This window comes from Corvus hawaiiensis, chromosome 25 (genome assembly GCF_020740725.1).
Source record: "Corvus hawaiiensis isolate bCorHaw1 chromosome 25, bCorHaw1.pri.cur, whole genome shotgun sequence".
In the NCBI taxonomy this organism is placed as follows: Eukaryota; Metazoa; Chordata; class Aves; order Passeriformes; family Corvidae; genus Corvus; species Corvus hawaiiensis.
The window spans coordinates 6,858,091-6,877,338 of NC_063237.1; the positions used below are offsets into that span (position 1 = coordinate 6,858,091).

Sequence of the window (19,248 nt, forward strand, 5' to 3'; positions counted from 1 at the left end):
GCCAGGGAGAAACCCAGCAGGGATGCGTTTGCTCTGTGCTGTGGGTGTCTTGGAGAGAGCATGGCAGGAGGAGACACGACTCAGGCTCATCCTCTTCCTTGAGGATGTCCCAAAGGATTGCTCCCATTGGCATAAGAGTAATGGGAAGTAAATCATAGACCCAGAGAATCGTTTGGGTTGTAAATGGCCTTTGAGTCTAACCATTAACCCAGCACTGCCATGTCCTCACTAACCATGTTGCCAGCTCCACTGCCCTTCTCTGGACGCGCTCCAGCACTGCAGTGTCTTTCTTGTCATGAGAGGTGCAAAACTGACCCCATTCAAGGCGTGGCCTCAGCAGGGCTGAGCACAGGGTTACAGTCACTATCCTGGTTCTGATGGCCACAATTTTGCTGGTACAAGCCAGGATGCCATTGGGTTTCTTGCCCCCCTGGGCACATGCTGGCTCATGTTCAGCTATTAACCAACAATGGTCTCATTTTAACTTTATCTGCACAATATAAATTTAATCATTTCACTGGAATGGGCTGTTCATGTTGTCATGACATGGGGGTGTTTGGGAAGGCTTCAGAGCTGGTTTAATTAGCAAAGTTAGTTGGGAGGGCATTTTGTACTATCTTCCTCCTTTTCTCTCTACTCCTGCTCTATAATTTATGTCAGTCGTGAAGGCGTGAGCTTTGCAGCACACAATAAACAGAGGGGTTCAAAGCCAGCGGTTAGCAGCGCTTCAAAGGACACGGGGAAGGGAGGGCGCTGGCAGGCAGTTTATGAGCTGTCACTTTCTGTACCGCCCCGCAAAAACAAATAAATAAGTGACAGCAGATCTGTCCTCGCAGTGCTGCTGGCTGTGGGCACTGTGAGATGGTGGCTTGTCCTGTTCCACAGTGCTGAACTGGGACACCTCTGGACACATGGGATGTGGGCAGGGGCAGGGGCAGGAGCACACTGCCGAGGATGCTCAGAGGAACTTGCTGTCCTGAGCAATGCCCGGAACCCAAGGGAAAGTTTTCCAGTGCTCCCCCCTGGGCAGTGGCAGTCCTGTTAAGGGCTTCATGTCCTCTTTGCAGCAAAATCTACTTGTGCATTCACACGAGAGTCACGCAGCAGCTCTGCTCCGGCTTTCCGTCTTTCTGTCTCGTGTCCCAGGAACTCCATACGCCACTGCCCGTCTGGCTGAAAGCCCAGGGCAGCAACAGGAAGATTTCCACTGACTTCAATCTGTCTTGGATCAGATCCAGGGTGGGAGCAGGATTAAGATATCCACTCACTCCCTGATGGCCTGGATGATGGCCATCGCCAGTGGCACGCTTAGCATGGACCCTCCTGCTCAGAGCCATCCTGGCTGCTCGGCTCCTCCAAGTCCCACATCCCTCAGAGAAAGCCAAAAGTTATGCCACAACTATGCCACAGATGGCCTCTGTGTCTGCCTGGCTGAGAACAGACCTTCTTTGGGGCAGGGATCATCCATGTGTGAGCGTTTCCAACACAGCAGACTGCTCTGAACATAAATAATAACAAGGGACAAGGTTTTTCTGCTGCCGTGGTGAAAAAAAATCCAGATTAACTTTCCCACTCCTTTTCTTTCTCTCTCTGTATCTGAGAGCAAGAAACACAATTGATTGCAGTCCTATCAAATTAGTACTGTAGCTCAGGCTTTCAGTGGTCAATTATGATCCGCAGCGGAATGCTGGAGCTTGCGGTGCTTTGTTCCCGCCAACGCCTTCCCGCAGGGCTGGCTCTGAGCTGCGTGGGCAGGGGGAGAGCCCTGTGGAGGTGCCAGCACTCCCTGTCCCCACGATGCTGAGGGTCCCTGGCCACCCCTCAGGTGTGTTTGGCATTCAAAGGGAAACATGTCAGGAAAATGAGGGACATGAGGCCGGACTTGAGTTTGGCCAGTCTGAGTTTTGAGGGCAATTATGTTTTGAGCTGAACTTGTGCCAAATGCAGGGGGTTCCAGTAGATTTATTTCTACCAGGGAATGAAACACACTGGATTGAAAGGGGAAAACTGTTCCCACCAAACAATTCAGGCCTTTGCCCCCTGCAGCTCTTCTTTCATGCCCGTCACTTCCTCCACAAGCCGGTTCACACGAAAGACTCCCTGGGAGCTGCTCCCCCGCTCCAGCTCCACTCGCCCCTCACGCATTGAAAGGTTTTCCAGAAGAGTGCAGAGCTCAACCCGCTTCTTTTCCAGTGCAAGCTGGCTCCTGTTAGCAAAAGGAGGTTTGGGAAAGGTTATGTTCTTAAGGAAAATGTTTCTGTTGCTGCGCTAACAAAAGCGAGTTACGTTTGACGGAGGATGTACCTTGGCGAGTCCTCGCTGTCAGTCAGACCCGAGGCACGCAATGCGCGGCGAGCACGCGACCTGCCACCCTGCACCGATGCCACCCAGTGTTTATGAGAAGCTGTCACCACACAGCTTCAATCCCTCACAAAAAAAAGAAAAAGGAAAAAGAAATCCAGGTTCTGAAGGGCATATCTTAAAGATTGCAGAGAGACATCTAGTTATGTAAAAATAAAATATGAATTTTAATGTGAGGCATTAACATGAGCTCTTTTAGGAATAACTACAGGACTTCATGATGAACGTATTAGGGCCCTGCTCCAGCACAGGTGCCTGCCAGTCTTCATAAATCAGCTCCAACAAGTTAATTTTTCATAAAGGAGGAGGAATGTGAATCTCGGGGATGGATGAATGGGCACATAATAAAATAAGGTGTATGACTTAAAGCACAGGTCCTGGCAGGTGGGAAGAGGGCAGCATCAGGCAACACAGGAGAGAAGAAGAGTTTTGGGAGAGGTCCTTTATACCCCAGCAAAGGGCAGGAGGTTGCAAGGATGGCTCCTACCTGTTGCTTCTATCATGGTAGTTCCTGGAGGCACCTGGGATGACTGGGTGCTGTCAGAGCTGCCAGGGATGCTCAGTGTTATGCAGGAGGCAGTGCGCTGCTGGCCATCTGAGGGTGGGTGCGGTCCAGAGAGTGGGCACATGGCTCCTGTCCTTGGACAGTACTTGTCACAGCAGCTGCTCTCAGGGAGGAGAGCGCCCGTCCTCCCTGCACGTGGGGATGCTTCTCACACTAAGCCTGTTCAAAAGGTCGCTGAGATGTTCCCTGTGAATAGAGCTTGCTGCTGAGCCAGGCTGCTTTTATTTGTTGTTGATTTTATTGATGTTATTGACTTTTCCATGGGGCACTTTGGGGACGTTTGCACGATCGCATGTGCAGGCGCTGCAAATTGCTTGATGCTACACAGTGTTTAACTCGCGCTCTGCATGGGCGCCAGAGACACATTTTTATTAAGAATCTGTGGTAGTTGTTGCTTTTGTGTTTATGATAAAATATATAATGCAGTCCTCACTGCTGCCGTCCCACTGTGGCCACAGGCTAAGGCAGAGTGATGATGTGTCATGCAAGCACTTCCCAGACAGCAGCAGCGGTACCCAGCGCACGGACCGGCTGCGAAGAGCTGCCAGGCTCTCTGTCGGCATCCCAACAGGTAGGGAGCATGTGCAGGGTTGCAGCATGACCAGCCCAGACACCAGAGCATGGCTGCTGCTGTTGGGCTGTTCCCAAGCTCAGTTTCTGCAAGCCAGGCTTGAACCTTGCAGGAATTCGTGTAATTGCAGGATGACAGCTATGAGGGGTGAAGGAGGCCAGATGCACCTGAAAATTTTCGGCTGGTGCTGGACCAGAGCAGTGACATGTGGCCACAAGGAAGGTGATGGAGTCAGAGGTTTCACTGGGATGAGGGGGGCATTAAGATACAGACCCTTGTGACTGCAGCCTCTCCCTGAGGCATTTCTTTGTGTCCTTGCTGCCCCTGCCCTCTACATCCCTGCTGTCCGCTTCTCCCAGGCAGCCAGCATCATGGCATTAAGTGTTTTAACCAGAGCTTTCATGGACTGAGCTCTGGAAATGTGATGTTAACACAGCTACGCAGACAAACACCATTAATATTTCAATACGTGGGTGAGGACAGGGAGAACATCCTTTCCTGCGTAAATAAAACAGGATCACTTGTTTTCTGCTCCAAGACTTGTCGCCTGCCTGAGACAGTAATATTTTAAAGTTGATTGGATCTTAAAATTGTAAGAGGTCCCCAGTGGCCCGACTTTAGCTGGCATTATCAGCTCAGCCATTGTCTTATGAAGCAATCTCTTCTTGAACCATCCTGTGCTCCCTCATCCTTTAAACACGCGCAGCCGGAAGCAGCTCGATTCTCTCCAGCTAAGGCTGTATGGTGATGGTGAGGAATGAAGATGAATATCCTCATGCCTGTGACCTTGGCAGCAGCCAGCCTTGTCCTTGGCACTCGGAGCACCACCAAAGATTCCTGTTTGCTTTTTTTCATTCTCCAGGGATGGGTTGACAGTGCTGTCCTTCAGGCTGAAAAACGTGTCAAAGGGAAAAGCTGGGAGAGCATGAGGGAGCGGGTGACACCCTGCAGTGCACGAGGGCCAGGCTGGACCACGCACTGGGCAGGGAGGAGATGGGGGCCCTGTGTTCTTGGAGGGAAGCGCCAGCACCGAGGCACATCCCCCAGCAGGGAGGACCCAGTCCTGCGGCACAGAGCAGCATCGTGGTGAACAGGGACCATCCTTCCAGCAGCCTCCAAATGTCCCAGGGCAGTGTGATGGCATGATTTTTGCTGTCGTGATGGATTAAAAACATCCTGCTGTGTGGAGGACAAAGCAAGGGGTCCTGGGGGAGGATGAGATGGGAGCCAGGAGCTGCTGCGGTGCTTCAGGCAAGAAAGACGATTTCAGCTTTAGAAGAAAGACTTGGGCACTTCCCCACAGTGATTAAGGGGGGTTTACATGCTGGACTTGTAAGGATGATTTCTAGAAAATGGGGATACACAGCTCTGGAAATCAGGAAGAAGAGAAGCAAAGGGATGAGGTGTGCTGACTGGATTGGCTGAGGGAGTGCTGACAGTGCCATGCCTGCCCAGGGAGAGGGGAATCCTGATGGCGTGTGGCTGGGCAGAGGAATAGGGAAAGGCAAAATGATCCTTAGTAGTTAGGAATGAAAGTAAGACAAATTCTGGCAAGAAATATGGGACAAATTCTTAGCAGCATGGTCATAAAACATGGGAACGGTTTACCTAGGGATGGCAGTGCAGCTTCCCAGAGTCTTTAAATCAACACCAGGTATCACACAATCTCCAGGCAGAGAGCATCTGCAATCTTCTGAAGGCTTCCTTTGGGCTACGCTACCTCTGCTCTTAATTAGGGTGGGTTTAAAAAATTAAAAATCCTACTAGTTGATTTGCCTTTGCAGTGAATTTCCCCATTGGTTTCCATCTGAGTCCCATGAAACCAGGACTGTGTCTGCTGTTCTTATTTCCAGCTTCAGATAATTCTTCCAAAATGCCCTCTTGTACAAATTGAGCCCAATATGTGTGTGCTGTGGTAGCTAGGAGACTGGCAGGAACAGTGCTCTCCATGATTATCCAAAGCAGTTGTCATGTTATTCTCATTGCTAATGGTATATAATTATGTATTAAGGCTCTCTGCAGGTAGAGCATCTCGGGGCAATTAGAGCACGCAGCAGAGGACACGGAAAATACCCCAAGACAAGTCACTTTGTCCCTCTGGAAAGGGAAATAATTGTCCCAGAACATATTGTTCGCATTTTTGCTGCCTGACATGAAAGCGGATCCATTACAGTGAGCCAGGACGTGGTGTGGTCAGAACCAGGCACAGCAGGATCCTTTCTCCATGGTGCTGACGGTGCCTCAGTGCATCCAGTGCATGCAGCACTCCTGGTTGGAGCCATGCAGCCGTTCACGCCAGGAATACGTTCCCCTCGTTTCCTTTACTTATCACTGTTTGTTCTGGAGGGGGGGATTTGATTAGCCCTAATTTACCTACTCTGATGATCACAGACTGACTCAGATCTTGTACAAGCTGCCTGTGGCATTTGACTGGGTGGGTGTTTGTGAGCCTGAGGTGGGAAGAGCGCGTTTCTCCAGGGGCTGCGGAGCTGTAGGCTTGCTCCCCAGCTGGTACCTTCCACCTGGGCCCGGTCAGCCTCTCCTCTGCAGAGGCTCACAGACCAAAAACATCATCCCAAACTGCACTGCTGCCTTGGACACGGACCTCAGGTCGGGGAGAAGGCAGGAGTGACAACACCAAGCATGTGACACGGATCACAGGGGAATCGGAGAGGTGGGACTCTCGCCTTCTGTGCTGACACATGCTGATACCTACAGGGGGGTTCAGCCAGGGCTTCTCCCTCCTTGTCTCCCCTGGAAACAAAGAACAAAACAATCTAATTCCTGCAGGAAACTCTTCTTCCCCTTGAGAACAAGGCATTATGTCTAGAAGGGCGGCGTGTACCCTTCAGACCTCCCTTTGACTGCAGGAGCAGTCAAAAAACAGCCACCCATGGGAAACCCATGGGCTCTGTGCAGCATTCCCACCCTGGCCCTGGCTCCATTGCCCGCTCCCTTCTGGAGCCGCTTCTCCGCCCGCTACCTCTGCTCTCAGCTCCGCAGCTCCCTGTGTTTGGGAGACACCACAAGACCAACTGCAGCAACAGCAGCGATGCCATCAGCAAATGGCAGCTCCGAGGAGTGGGTTGGGGGTGTTTCTCGGGCTGTTCACAAGTGGCGGTTTGAGTGTCAAAACTTGCGCAGGGAAAGGCAAGAGCATCGCAGATACACCTGGCAGGGAACGTCCCACAGCCCCTGGGCCTCCCTGCTAAAAAAAGCAGCTCCTGTCAGGGGTGTTGGCGAGCAGAGCACAGAAAATGGAAGCATGCAACAGGTTGGAAGACTTCATGGGGACGTTGAGGGGATACAGACGTCCAGAGTCGACAGTAAGGACAGCAGGGGAGCCTTCCACGCTGCTCCCCAGCCCTCAGGGCATGGATGAGGGCTTGCTGCAGATACCACTACAGGCAGATACCTACTCCAAGAAAGGGCTGGGCTTTGAGTGTGTGATGGCACTGGGAATCCAGAGCCACCTTCTCTGTCGTTATCAGGAGTTTTATTCTGACTGGCGGGAGCAACGAGAACAAACACTGCAGAGTGCTGGCTGGCAATGAAAGTTTCTCTGAACCAACAGAGATTTGCTTCAAAGGGGCCTATGAAGAGGTTCCATTTAATTATGAGGCAGAAAGTGCCACATAACTAGTACATGCACGTTAATATGTACCCATGCATGCAGCAGTCCCCCAAAAGACTGAGCAATGCAGAGAACCAGGCAGATCCTTTCTGTGCCGTGGCCCTGGCAGCTCATGGACCAGACTGCTGCACTGGAGTCACGTTGCTGCCAAAGGGACGCGAAACTCAGTTTTATTTTTAACTTGGCTGGAGGGAAAGCGGAAGGAATATCTTACAGTGGAAGAAGTAGATGAGGACCCTGGAGATCTCAGCTCAGTTCTTGGCTCTGCTACAAATTCCCCATGCGACCTTATGGAGGTCACTTCATCTCTCTGCGCTTCATTTCCCTTCTGCAAAGTTTGGAGAGCGTGATCCTCCCTCTGGTCTTGTCTGTTGGGTCGGGAGCAGATACTGATTTTATTCCCTTGCAAGTGCAGTGCAGGAGAGGACTCTGTCTGGGGAAGGTGCAGGGCAGCTTCCCCGGCTGTGCCCTCACATAGGCTGCATGGTTTTTCAGAACAGAGTTCCCCCCAGACTTCCCAGGAAAGGGGATTTTGAGGGTAAACAACAAAGCCTGGTCTTAGGCAAGCAGAAGGATTTGCACCCTGTAACCTGCCCTCAGTGCCCAGAGCTGAGGGGTCAATAGGTGCCACTTGACTCACCAGATGATTGTTTTCTTTTCCAAAATATGGTGTCTGCTAGGCCCTATCACACCATTATCACACCCATTTATGTTCTTCTCGCCGCTGGTGTTAGTGCCGGGGAATGGATCTCACTGACTGTCACCTCTCCCTCCCCGCACCGCTTGGCATTTGACTGACAGCCCGTGCCCCGCACGTGGCACTGTGCCGCTGCTGGCGGCTCCTCCGGCACAGGGATAAAACATTGCTGCAGCACCTGGCAATTTATGGCCATTTGGAACCCATCCATCAGTGGGGAGGTGGCAGAGAGACAGGTCCCTGATTCCAGAGGGACCCTCCGTCCCCATGGCTTGGGAGGCTCCTCCTCACGCTAACTGCTGTTTTGCCCCTTTCCCTCTCTTCCCTCTCCCCATGCTATTCCACTTGCTCTGCTGCTGGAAGGACAGTCCTGGGAGGGATGGGGGTGCCCCATCCTCCTGGGGCCTGAGCGGCTGTGGCAACTTCCTGACAAGTTGTGTTTTACGGAGTAGTCGCGGGGTAATCTTGCACGTCCTTGTTTTGTCATTTAGGGCACTTAAAGTGTCACAGAGATTTCACTACCCTAAAAGCTTATCTGTCAGCAGGAGAGAGTTATTCCAGTAAAAGGGTATCATCAGCGGCAGTGGGAGGAAAAAAAAAGAGACAAAAATCATGTCTGAAGGTTTTCTATTCCAGGCTCTCTGCAGCCGACCTTGAGCCGATGCAGCTGCACCCAGCAGCTCCCAAGGCCAGTGGGCAGCACTGGCAGTGGTGCCAGCGTGGGCTGTGCAGTGTCCCCAACACATCCCTGCCACCTCCAAGCATCCAGCTCGGCCCAAACAAACTGGGGGGGGAATGTTTCTTGAGGGTCACTGTTTCATCCCCTGCCTTTATAAGGTTGATGTTATGTCCGTGCCGCAGCTGCCAAGGGCAGAAGTTCTTCTGGACCATTGCGGTGGAGCCAGCAGCTGTGCCTGGGAGCAGAAGGATTTCTCTAAAAAATGGGAACGGGAGAAAATCGCAGGAAGCTGGGCAAAAGTGTAGCATGAGCTGATATTTTTCCTGATTTCTGTGGTTTGCACCCAAAGAGTGCAGTGTGGATGGATGGATGGATGGATGGATGGATGGATGGATGGATGGATGGACAGAATGAGAGATGCAGGGAAGGGCAGAGAAAAGATGAAGGAGAGAGGGAGGGAGGGGTAACTGGTTGCTTTTTGCCAAATGGAGGCTCAAATGGCTCCTGTCTGGAAGGAGCTTCCACATGGGAAACTCTCCATCCTGGCAGTGGCTGGAGCTGTGGGGACTCCTGTTCCGAACACTGAGAACAGGAACACAAACTCCTTGTGCAGTTAGAGGTTCAATGTGCTGTTAACCACCTCGATCCAAGAGATTTCCACAAGCATTCAGGGGTGGAGCCAAGGGCTCCCAGGAATACTTTGTACTTGCCTTTGAAGAATTTTTTTAGCTACCATATCCAAAAACACAGTAATTTGCATCCCTGTATCTGGAACCTCCATGATTGTGTGATGGTGATGGAGCTTTCAGAGCCTGCGAACAACAACTGGTGTAAGTGCTCCTACAGAAGGGAATGGTGTGAAGCCAGGGGGTCCTTGCCCATTCCCTCTACCCAGCCCCTGCTGCAGAAGGCAGCTTTGTTTCCAGACCAAAATAATACCCCACTTTGGTAGGGTTTATCTGTGCTCTGCCACGTGCATGACAAATTTGTACTAAACTGGAACCTCAAATAATGCCAGCACAGAAAACCAGGAATGCTATTGCATAACACAGGGAAATGAGATAAAAATCCTCCATACGGCACTGTTACTTCAGAAGCAAGAATAAACAATATTTAAAAATGTATAAACACAGGTGGCATACGTTCCTTAGAAAACATTTTGAGAAAAACAAAAGCATCTTAACAAGGAATAAAATATGAAAAGCAGGAGAAGTAGGTCAGAAAGAAGAAGTCAAAGGAAGGGGAGAAAACCAACAACATGGAAATGAAAGCCAGAGTGGATTCTGCTGGCATGCAGCTGTGACGTGGGTCTGGGGAGCTGCTGGGACAAGGGTGAACCAAGGGTCCTTGGCTCCAACACGGCGCCATCCCAGGGCCCCAGCGGGTGGGGCCAGCAGCTCTATAGGGATGCATCCAGGCATCTCTGCAGCTGCTGGCAGTGGTGGATAACCCTGTGCAGGGATGTCCCTCAGCTCTGCCTTGCTCCAAGCCTGCCCACACAGAAAACAAACCTCGTTGGAATTGCCGACTTACCTGGGAGTTGGTGACAGAGGAGAGAGACATTTCAGAGACTCATTTATTTGCCCCATTAACCATTTTAATGGCCTCTCTGCAGTAACAATCATTCCCAGGGTTGGCAGAGCAGGTGTTCCAACAATCAGCAGGACTGAGAAGCCCTGGATGGCCATTATTATTAATGCCCATAATAAAAACATGCCTGGGAGCTGCACACCCCGTGCTCCAATACACCCTCTGGTTTATGGGCTGGCAGCTCCCGCTCCAGGACTGCCCAGGGGAGACCAGGAACAGCAGTTCACCTGGCAGTGTGGTGAGCACCAAAGAAAGGCTGTCCAAAACCACCATCTTTCAACTGAACTGTTTTATTGTGTCGTGAAAGACTGCACCTAAAACCAGGTGTAAGGAGTATCAAACAGCACGTTTTACCTACACCATCCGAACCTGGGCGCTGCTGAGGCCCAGTGTGCTGATTCCCCACTCAAAGTGAAAAGCAGCAGCAACTCAGGCTCCTGTCTGCATTGAACAGCTGGTAAGAAACAAGGTAACCCAGGGTGCAGCTTCCCAAGAGACTGGCAAACATAAAAGAACCAGGAGACGCATCTAGTGTGTGCTACGGGCTGGCGTGGTGGGAGGAGAAATCAGCTGGCAGCTTTATCGCTTTCCCCGTTCTCAATCAGTTTCCTTTTCTTCTCATCCGTTTTCCTCTTGAAGATGTGGTCTCTGTAGAACTGGAGTTCTTTGATGCTTTCCCTGATGTCATCAAGTGCTCTGAAAGAGAATTAAGGAGGGTTTCAAAGCGTCTGGGTCCAGCTCCAGCTACGCCCGGATCCTAATGCTGCTGAAAACTTCCAGGCTGCAGGAAACCAAACTGATGCACATGGAAGGTGCATCTGTCAGAAATGAAAATAACCCTCATTGTCTCAGGGAAGCAATAAAAGTCCAGCGGTGCCAACAGCTTATTAGTTTATGTCACCGTGGGACACAGCTGCTGGAAGCCAGCGGGGTCTACAGCGTTGGCTGTTAAAAACAATCCGATCCAAGGGAAGAGACGAGCGCTCCAGAGACCTGCCCTCTGCTCCAGCCAGGGCCTGCTCAGGGCTCAGCCCCATGCAGAAGCACATCAACCATGACTTTGCCAGAACCTCTGCCACAGCCAGCCCTCCTCCTTCTCTGTTTGTACCAGAGCCTCCCTCCTGGCCCAGCACGGTCACATCAGAGCGGAGCCACAGAGGTTCCCTGGCTCCTTCCCACTCCCTCTCTGGCACATTCCAAGCTCAGGAAATAGGCAGGAGCAGGACTCACCTCCCATTCACAGTCCTCCAATTTTTGTGTTTCTGTAACCAACTCTACCCAAAAAAAGGGCAGATAACCCCCATTAAGTGATTGTTTGCATGGCCAACAAACATGCACCTCAAAGAGCTGAGTGAATCAGAAGGACTGAGGAAACTTCTGGTTCTCTGTATTTTAATACTCCATTTCCCTACACTATCTAGGCTTTGGACAGGAGAATACAAACATCTGACAGGGTGCAGAAGCACACAGCCTCCACCTGCATCAGACACAGGATGCTGGAATTCACAGGGAGCCCCATATCCTGCTCAGGAAGAGCAGAGTTCCCTGCAGGACAAGCCCTGCTCAGTCAGAGACAGAAGCACAAAGCTCACCTGTGAGAAGCCGCCTTCTTTGGTGCAAACTCATACTCCTCTGGATACCAGCGCCTGTGAGCAGAAAAATTGCCACTCAAAAAGAAAACTGGGATTCAAAACCATGTCTGGTGACTGCTGCAGGTTTGTTACACTTGGTGAAGGAATTTTGGTTTCACTGACACCCAGAGGTGCCACAGCCCTGGGAATCTGTCCCCCTGCTGTGATCTGCAGAGCCCCAGCATCACGAATGGGCATCCCGGGGGTATCTTTCAAACCACTTAATTGGGGGAACATTTACCTGCAAAGTTCCTTGACAGTGCTCACATCAATGATCCTGTAATGAAGGTGCCTCATGAACTGCGGCATGTATTTGTCAAGGAATTTCTTATCTGCATGAACAGAGTTACCTACAAAGACACAAAACGTTTCTTCAAAGACGCTACAGAGCGACATAGGAACGAGCAGCGAGCTGGGAGAGATCACAGGGGACGAAAAGCCATTCACAAGGAGCTCATTTATCCCATTTTCTAGCAAACATGATTGTAAAGGTTTGTCAGATTTTCATTGCAGGATCAGATCACACAGGGTTTAATACTAACACCTCTAGTAATTCCTCAGTTACTACTCCCACAGTTTGTGTCACACAGATAAGTATCAAAGAATTATGCCAACATTGGGTTTCTTCCCAAGTGAAAATGGCCACTGGTATTAATTTCACTCAGCACCTGTCCCAAGATCATATATGAACATTCTGAAAGCAATTCTGGGTAAGAGGACACCTGGAAGATCCTTATTTGGCCTTTGGTTGGATACCCAGGGAGGAAAAGACACAGCATAGAACAGGAACACATCCCTGCCACAGGTGCCAGTGTGTGTTTGCATCCCACTGGGAGTGCAGGATGGATGATGATGTTGTAGTTAAGAAAGAAGATGCTTCACCTGCGAGAGGACAGAGCCCCGGGGGTGTCTGCTGCCGCACGAAGGACAGGAACTCGTACTCTGCCTGCTGCAGTGAGATTTTACTCTCCTTCACAGCCTTAGTAAGGCCAGACTGCAAAAAAGAGCCAAGTCATAAATCAGAAACACTCTGTCACAGACACTGCCAGGAATACTCCAGTTCTCAAGTAAATGTTTAACTCTGCAGTGAAAGGTCAACCCTTTGAGCGCTGTTTGCTCCCCAGGTACCTCCTGAACTCTGCATCTCAGTTCTCTGGGGCACCCCCAGCCTCTACTCTCCCCAGGGACCTCCTGCTTGGGAAGTAAAACCAAGGCAGGTCAATAGTCCTGGCAGCACTGACCTTGCTGTGGGGTTTGGGGTTTTTTCTTTCCCTTTTTTTGATTTCTTTGCTCAGACTTGTTCTCAGTTACCAAGACGTGAGGTGTTGTTTATCCACCTGCACATCCTTGAGCCAGGAGAGCGTTACATCCCCTTATATCCCTGTTTCAGGAGAGGCACTCGCCTCCCCAGCAGGGAGCAGCAGGTACCAGTGAACACAAACAAACAGGATCCTGCCTTCAGGGTTTATCAAGATTCCTATAAATCAGAGAAGTTCCTCCCTTCTTTTTTTTCAATAGTTAAATGTCAAATCCTCTCCAAGTGTTCTCAGTGATTTATTTCCATCTGGCTACGCTATATATTTCCACGACTGTGCCGCAAAAATCTACTTGACAGATCCAAGTGGTGGTTAAAAAATTCATTATGTGGCAGCATTTTCATCTATATTCTAATTGCTTCTCTTCTCTTAGTCAATTAAAAATAAGTAGCTCCTCAGGAGCAGCAAGGACGCATGCTACCATCTCCAATTCACTCCCGAGCTGAAGCCGAGCCGGAATCCTCAACTGGAGCAGGGAAAAGCACCCATCACAGTAAATTAATATTCATTTCCCAAACTCTTGCTAATTCTTCCTAGGGAGAGCAAGACGCCGAAGGGGGAGGAAGGGGGGTTACGGGTATCTTAAAACTAACTTGAATTTCAATTCATCATCAGGGACTGGAAAATCCATTTGCTCTCTTGCTGCTGGCAAGGAGGAACCTTTCTCTGGTGGCCCAAAGACCAAAAAATAATCTCTTACTGCAAAAGTGAAGCCTTCAGTGAAAAAATCCGCAAGGCTCACAGCACTGAGGGGACAGGCAAAAGCCCAGTGCTTACAGACCTGTTTAATCCCACATGCATCAGAATCCACAGGAAGAAATCTGCATTTCTCTGGCTCTGGACTCTTCTGCACTGATCCTGCACCTGTTCTTACTCAGGCATTCAAGCTTCACCTTCCCCTTCTCCACTGGAATTATTCTGAATTATTTTATGCAAGACTTCAGCAGGAGGAGCTGTCAATAGGAGCCCACCCACCCCACCTACACCATGGCTCCCACACAGGCAGGAGGTGGCCAGCAGCTCTTTGAGAGGACCAAGGAACCAAACCCCAATTCCCAACCTCACACTGAGAGAGGGAGGCTGAGCCCTTGTCTTAGGAGATGCGAGCCAGTGGCACATCCCTGAGCAACAGACCCTATTCTGGCCCCTCCTGCCTGCTCCAGCCCTCTCAGGGGAGCCTCACTGCTGCTGGGCTGTGCTGATGCTCCCGAGCTCTCTCAAACCACGAAGTAGCTTCCAGCACTATTCCAACTTATCAGAAACCAGCCTGCGAAGCACAGGCTCCTTCAGGCAAGCTGGAAGCTGAAGGCTAAAGATCCCCGAGCGCAGTTTGAACTGTGCCGCAGATGACTTGTGACACCTTGGGCAAAGCATTCCAGAGAGGCTCCTCAATACAAAATAAGACAGATACTGTCTCCTGTTTTTCAACCCCTCTGTCTGACTGCAAACTGCTCAGCACAGGAGTTGTCCCTGCTAAGGCGGCCGTACTGCAGCTCATCACTCAGAATTACACGTCATTCTCATCGCGGCCAAGACGGAGAAGGGCTTTACCTTCCCGTGATGCTCCTTGCACCACTCGGACATGCTCTCCAGCAGCTCGTCGGGCTGGTTGATAATCAGGTTCGGGCCCTGTCGGGGAGAGGAAAACATAAAGGTAATGGAATAAAAGTTTACAAGCATGTAAAAGTTTAGTCCCAAACACAAGCAGAGCACGGAGCAGTTTCAGCCTGGAGACCCGAAGTGCAGTGTGACGCAGGTCCCCGCGCTCCGGTGCCGCTCCCACGCTCCCGGTGCGGAGCAGCGGATCCCAGCGCGGCCGGAGCAGGGCATCGCCCGGGGTTACTTTGTTCCAGCATCCCCCGCAAGCGGCGCGGTCCTGCCGGGGCCGGGAGTGCCCGCTGGGTCCCGCCCGGCCCCCTCACCTCGGCCAGCACGTTGAGGTCGCAGTCGGTGATCAGACACGCCATCTCCAAGATCTGGTCCTTCTCCACGTCCAGGCCCGTCATCTGCCAGGGGCGAGCGGCAGCGTCAGCGCGCCCGGGGGCCCGCGCCCCCCGTCCCGTCCGCTCCTTCCCCGCGCCCCCCGCCGCCCCGCGCCGCTGCCCCGCACCTCCAGGTCCACCCAGACCATGCGCTGCCCCATGTCGCCGCCGGCCATGGCCGCTGCCCTCCGCCGGCCCCGCCACAGCCGCCCGGCGCAGATCCGCAGGCGGCCCAGGCCGGCGCGGCCGCCGCCCAGCATAGCCGCCGCACTACAGCTCCCGGTGGCCCCCGCGCCGCCGTCCGCGCTTCGTGGGGGTGGACGCGCCGCAAGGGCTGCTGGGAGATGTAGTCCGGCGTAGCCCGGGACCCTCCCCCCGTCACCGATCCCACGGAGGAGCTCCGCTCCCCCCGCTTCAAAAGAGGGGGCTCACCCAGGGGCTTTCCCCAGGGAGACTTTTAATGTTCTCCAAGACGATACTGTCGTATTTTAAATGGACAACGGGGAATGGGTTCAAATTGAAAGAGAGTAGGTTTGGATTACGTATTAGGAAAAAATTCTTTACTGTGGGGGTGCTTAAGCACTGTAAAAGGTTACCCAGGGAAATTGTGAACGCCCCATCGCTGGAGGCGTTCAAGGCCGGGTTGGATGGGGCTCTGAGCAACCTGGTCTAGTGGAAGGTGTCCCTGCCTTTGGCAGGGGGCTGGAATGAGGTGCTCTTTAAAGTACCTACCAACCTAGACCATTCTGTGATTCTACGACTGTATAAAAAACGACATGAGGAATGCTGCAGATGCCAGGCAGCATCTGTCCCACCTCAACCCTGCTTAAAAGGCTAGACCCTTCCATCTGACACAGATGTTCCTTTCTCCTAAAAAATACTAACAGCACTTCTCTGTGACACAAGGACAGAGTAGTTGTTTCTCCAAATCTTCACCACAGCTGTGTTACCCCGTGAAAAGCCCTGAAGTGTGAGTTAAGACATTTAATACTGAGACCAGAGTTTGGCAGGACTGCACTGCTGGTATTTTTACAAACACTAAAAGGTGACTTCACTGGGGGTTTTGGGGGGGATTTATACATGTATTCAGTGAGAAACAGGTCACATTTGCTTTGCCCTCGAGACCATCAATGCCGCGATGAGTGCCACTTGGCCTCTCTGTAGCTCTCCCTGCGGTAGTCGTAGCTCCAGCCGTCCCGGTGCCTGTCGTCGTAGTGCTCCTCCCGGCCGCCCCGGTAGTGGTGCTCGGCGTCGTGGCCCCTCTCATCAAAGCCGTACTCATCCCGTTTGCCCCGGCCGTAGTCGGGGCCGCGCTCCCCAAAGCGCTCGCGGCCGAAGTGGCGGGTGTCTGGGGGGTAGGGGTGGGCACCCAGCCGGCCCTTGCGCAGGGCCGGCCCCTCAGAGCGCCGCGGCCCCGGGGAGCCCGGAGGGGCGTGGAAGGAGTGCGGGTAGCCAGGAGGGGCAAAGCCGGGCTGCTCATATTTCCCCCCAAACTGCGGTTGCTGCCGAGCCACACTGTTCATCTGGAAGGGAAAGAGGGAAAGGCATGCTTGGTTTGGTACACTCGCTGCCCAGTGCAGTGCTTGAACTAAACCCTGGGCTGGACCCTAACTCACACTGTAAATACCAGGAGAACGGAACAGGTTGGTTTGGAAGTGAGACCGAGTGCAAGCTTAATAACCACTACCCACTACTTCACCCACAGCTGGACTCCCACAGCCCAGAGCCCTCCCAACAGACCCCCAACTGTTCCAGGAGCTTCAAATCTTCTGGAATTGTCATCTCAGCACTCCAAAAGTACATTCCCACAACCTGTGCCTGTGAGTGTGCGCACGTACCACTGCTTGTCTCTGCAGGCTCGACGGGAACCCTGGTGCGGCCATGCCATCTGGAACCCTCTCATACCTGCACGGAAAACAGATCAGGACTTTCAGCCTTAAACACACAACAGCTGCAGTCCAAGGGGTGTCGGTATCCCACTGGTGTTCCCTCCACAGGGAAGAAACACCAAATGGCCCTTGGAAGTAGCCAGGAACGCTGTGAGCCATGCAATGTCTATCTCCACTCCACGCTCCTGTGCCAACAAGACTCATACCTGCTGCAGTTGGATGCTGGATGAGGCATCCCAGGAGGGCTGGTGCCAGCAGCTGTGAGCGGGGGACAGGATGGATTGATATCCTGGGCTGCATGACTGCTCCCTGGGGAGAGACAAATATTTCAGGAGACCCACAAATACCAGATAAGGAACTTGGGTGTGAACTTGCAGGACATCAACACGTTTTGAATTGGCTCTCAAGTTTCCACGTGTTTAATTGGCTCTCACATTTCATCCGTGACCTGCAAAAGCACATGGTCCAGTTACCAAAATATGGCACTGCAACTGTCTTAATTCCCACCAGGAAAGGGCAGAGATATTGTAGCCAATGTGCCTCATTTAACCACCACCAGATGCAATTTTTAGTGCTTGTGTGATAATTTATAAGACATCTCAGAGGTGCTGCAGGAATAACCAATAAAAACACAAAGAGAAGGCTCAGCCAAGGGGGTTACACCGGCCACGAGGGACAAAAAGCCCCTGGTGGAAGCACTGGGACAGGAGTGTGTGAGGGGAGCAGAGCTGGCAGAGGAGGGTGAGCCTTGGTGAGAGGCTCCTGCAATTTACCCGATTAACTGTGATTCTGTTGCAGGCTGGGGGCAATTGACAGCAGTTCACTTTCCCTCTAGAAAGCGGGTTATTTAAGGTTCCTCCGGTACCTGATCGGAACTGGATGCGCATGGGCCGCCCGTACAGCTTGATCCCGTTGAGCAGCCGCAGTCCGTACGGCACCGACTCCTCGTGCTTGAAATTGACGAAGGCGAACTGCTTGGGCCGTCCATCCCGGTCCTTCGGGATCTTCACGGTGATCACGGGACCCGCCTGGCATCGGGGGCGAAGGCGTTAGGCAAACACCGGGAGGGAGCGACCGCCGCCGAGCACGTGCGCCCCGCCGAACCTTGTCCCGCGGCGGCCGCCGTAGCCCCGCCGGCCATGGCGGCCGCGGCCCCCCCGCCGCGTCCCTCCCCCGGTACACACAGCACGGGCGCCGGGCGATACCTGGTGGAAGAGCTCGAAGATGAGCTCCTCGGTGACCTTGGGGTCCAGGTTCCCCACGAACAGCGTCCGGTTCGCCTCGGCAGCCGCCGCCCCCATCGCCGCGCCGAGATCTGAGCGCCCGCGCTCGCCAGCGGCTGCGCCCCCACCCCGCGCGCCGCGCTTGGCGTGACGTCACCGGCGGCGCGTGCGTGCAGGGCCCGCCCCTTCCGGCGGGGGCGGAACGGGAACGGGGCAGTGGGGAACGGGAACGGGGAACGGGGCAGTGGGGAACGGGAATGGGGCAATGGGGAACGGGAACGGGGAACGGGGCAGTGGGGAACGGGAACGGGGCAATGGGGAACGGGAATGGGGAACGGGGCAGTGGGGAACGGGAATGGGGCAGTGGGGAACGGGAATGGGGCAGTGGGGAATGGGAACGGGGAACGGGAACGGGGCAGTGGGGAACGGGAACGGGGAACGGGAACGGGGAACGGGAACGGGGCAGTGGGGAACGGGAACGGGGCAATGGGGAACGGGAACGGGGAACGGGGCAGTGGGGAACGGGAACGGGGCAGTGGGGAACGGGAACGGGGAACGGGGCAGTGGGGAACGGGAACGGGGCAGTGGGGAACGGGAACGGGGCAGTGGGGAACGGGAATGGGGCAATGGGGAATGGGAACGGGGAACGGGAACGGGGCAGTGGGGAATGGGAACGGGGGCAATGGGGAATGGGAACGGGGAACGGGAACGGGGCAGTGGGGAACGGGAACGGGGCAGTGGGGAACGGGAACGGGGAACGGGGCAGTGGGGAACGGGAACGGGGCAATGGGGAATGGGAACGGGGAACGGGAACGGGGCAGTGGGGAACGGGAACGGGGCAGTGGGGAACGGGAACGGGGAACGGGGCAGTGGGGAACGGGAATGGGGCAATGGGGAATGGGAACGGGGAACGGGAACGGGGCAGTGGGGAACGGGAACGGGGCAATGGGGAACGGGAACGGGGCACGGGGCAGTGGGGAACGGGAACGGGGCAGTGGGGAACGGGAACGGGGCACGGGGCAGTGGGGAACGGGAACGGGGAACGGGGCAGTGGGGAACGGGAATGGGGCAGTGGGGAACGGGAACGGGGCAATGGGGAACGGGAACGGG

General features: G+C 53.4%; 2 protein-coding genes across 2 annotated transcripts; both read right to left on the reverse strand.

Moving 5' to 3' along the window:
* Positions 1 to 10,371: 10,371 nt before the first annotated feature.
* REXO2 (RNA exonuclease 2) lies at positions 10,372 to 15,286 on the reverse strand. Its single transcript, XM_048329047.1, has 7 exons — positions 15,155 to 15,286; positions 14,967 to 15,050; positions 14,596 to 14,673; positions 12,611 to 12,722; positions 11,970 to 12,078; positions 11,690 to 11,743; positions 10,372 to 10,793 (listed from the first exon to the last, which is right to left on the reverse strand). Exons 1-7 carry the CDS (start codon positions 15,284 to 15,286, stop codon positions 10,664 to 10,666), a joined length of 699 nt encoding a protein of 232 aa, XP_048185004.1. The 3' UTR covers positions 10,372 to 10,663.
* Positions 15,287 to 15,995: 709 nt separating this feature from the next.
* On the reverse strand, positions 15,996 to 18,289 carry RBM7 (RNA binding motif protein 7). The gene is made up of 5 exons (XM_048329055.1): positions 18,121 to 18,289; positions 17,781 to 17,943; positions 17,122 to 17,224; positions 16,865 to 16,931; positions 15,996 to 16,549 (listed from the first exon to the last, which is right to left on the reverse strand). The coding sequence occupies exons 1-5, from the start codon at positions 18,214 to 18,216 to the stop codon at positions 16,154 to 16,156; spliced, it is 825 nt and encodes a 274-aa protein (XP_048185012.1). The 5' UTR covers positions 18,217 to 18,289; the 3' UTR covers positions 15,996 to 16,153.
* Positions 18,290 to 19,248: the final 959 nt, after the last annotated feature.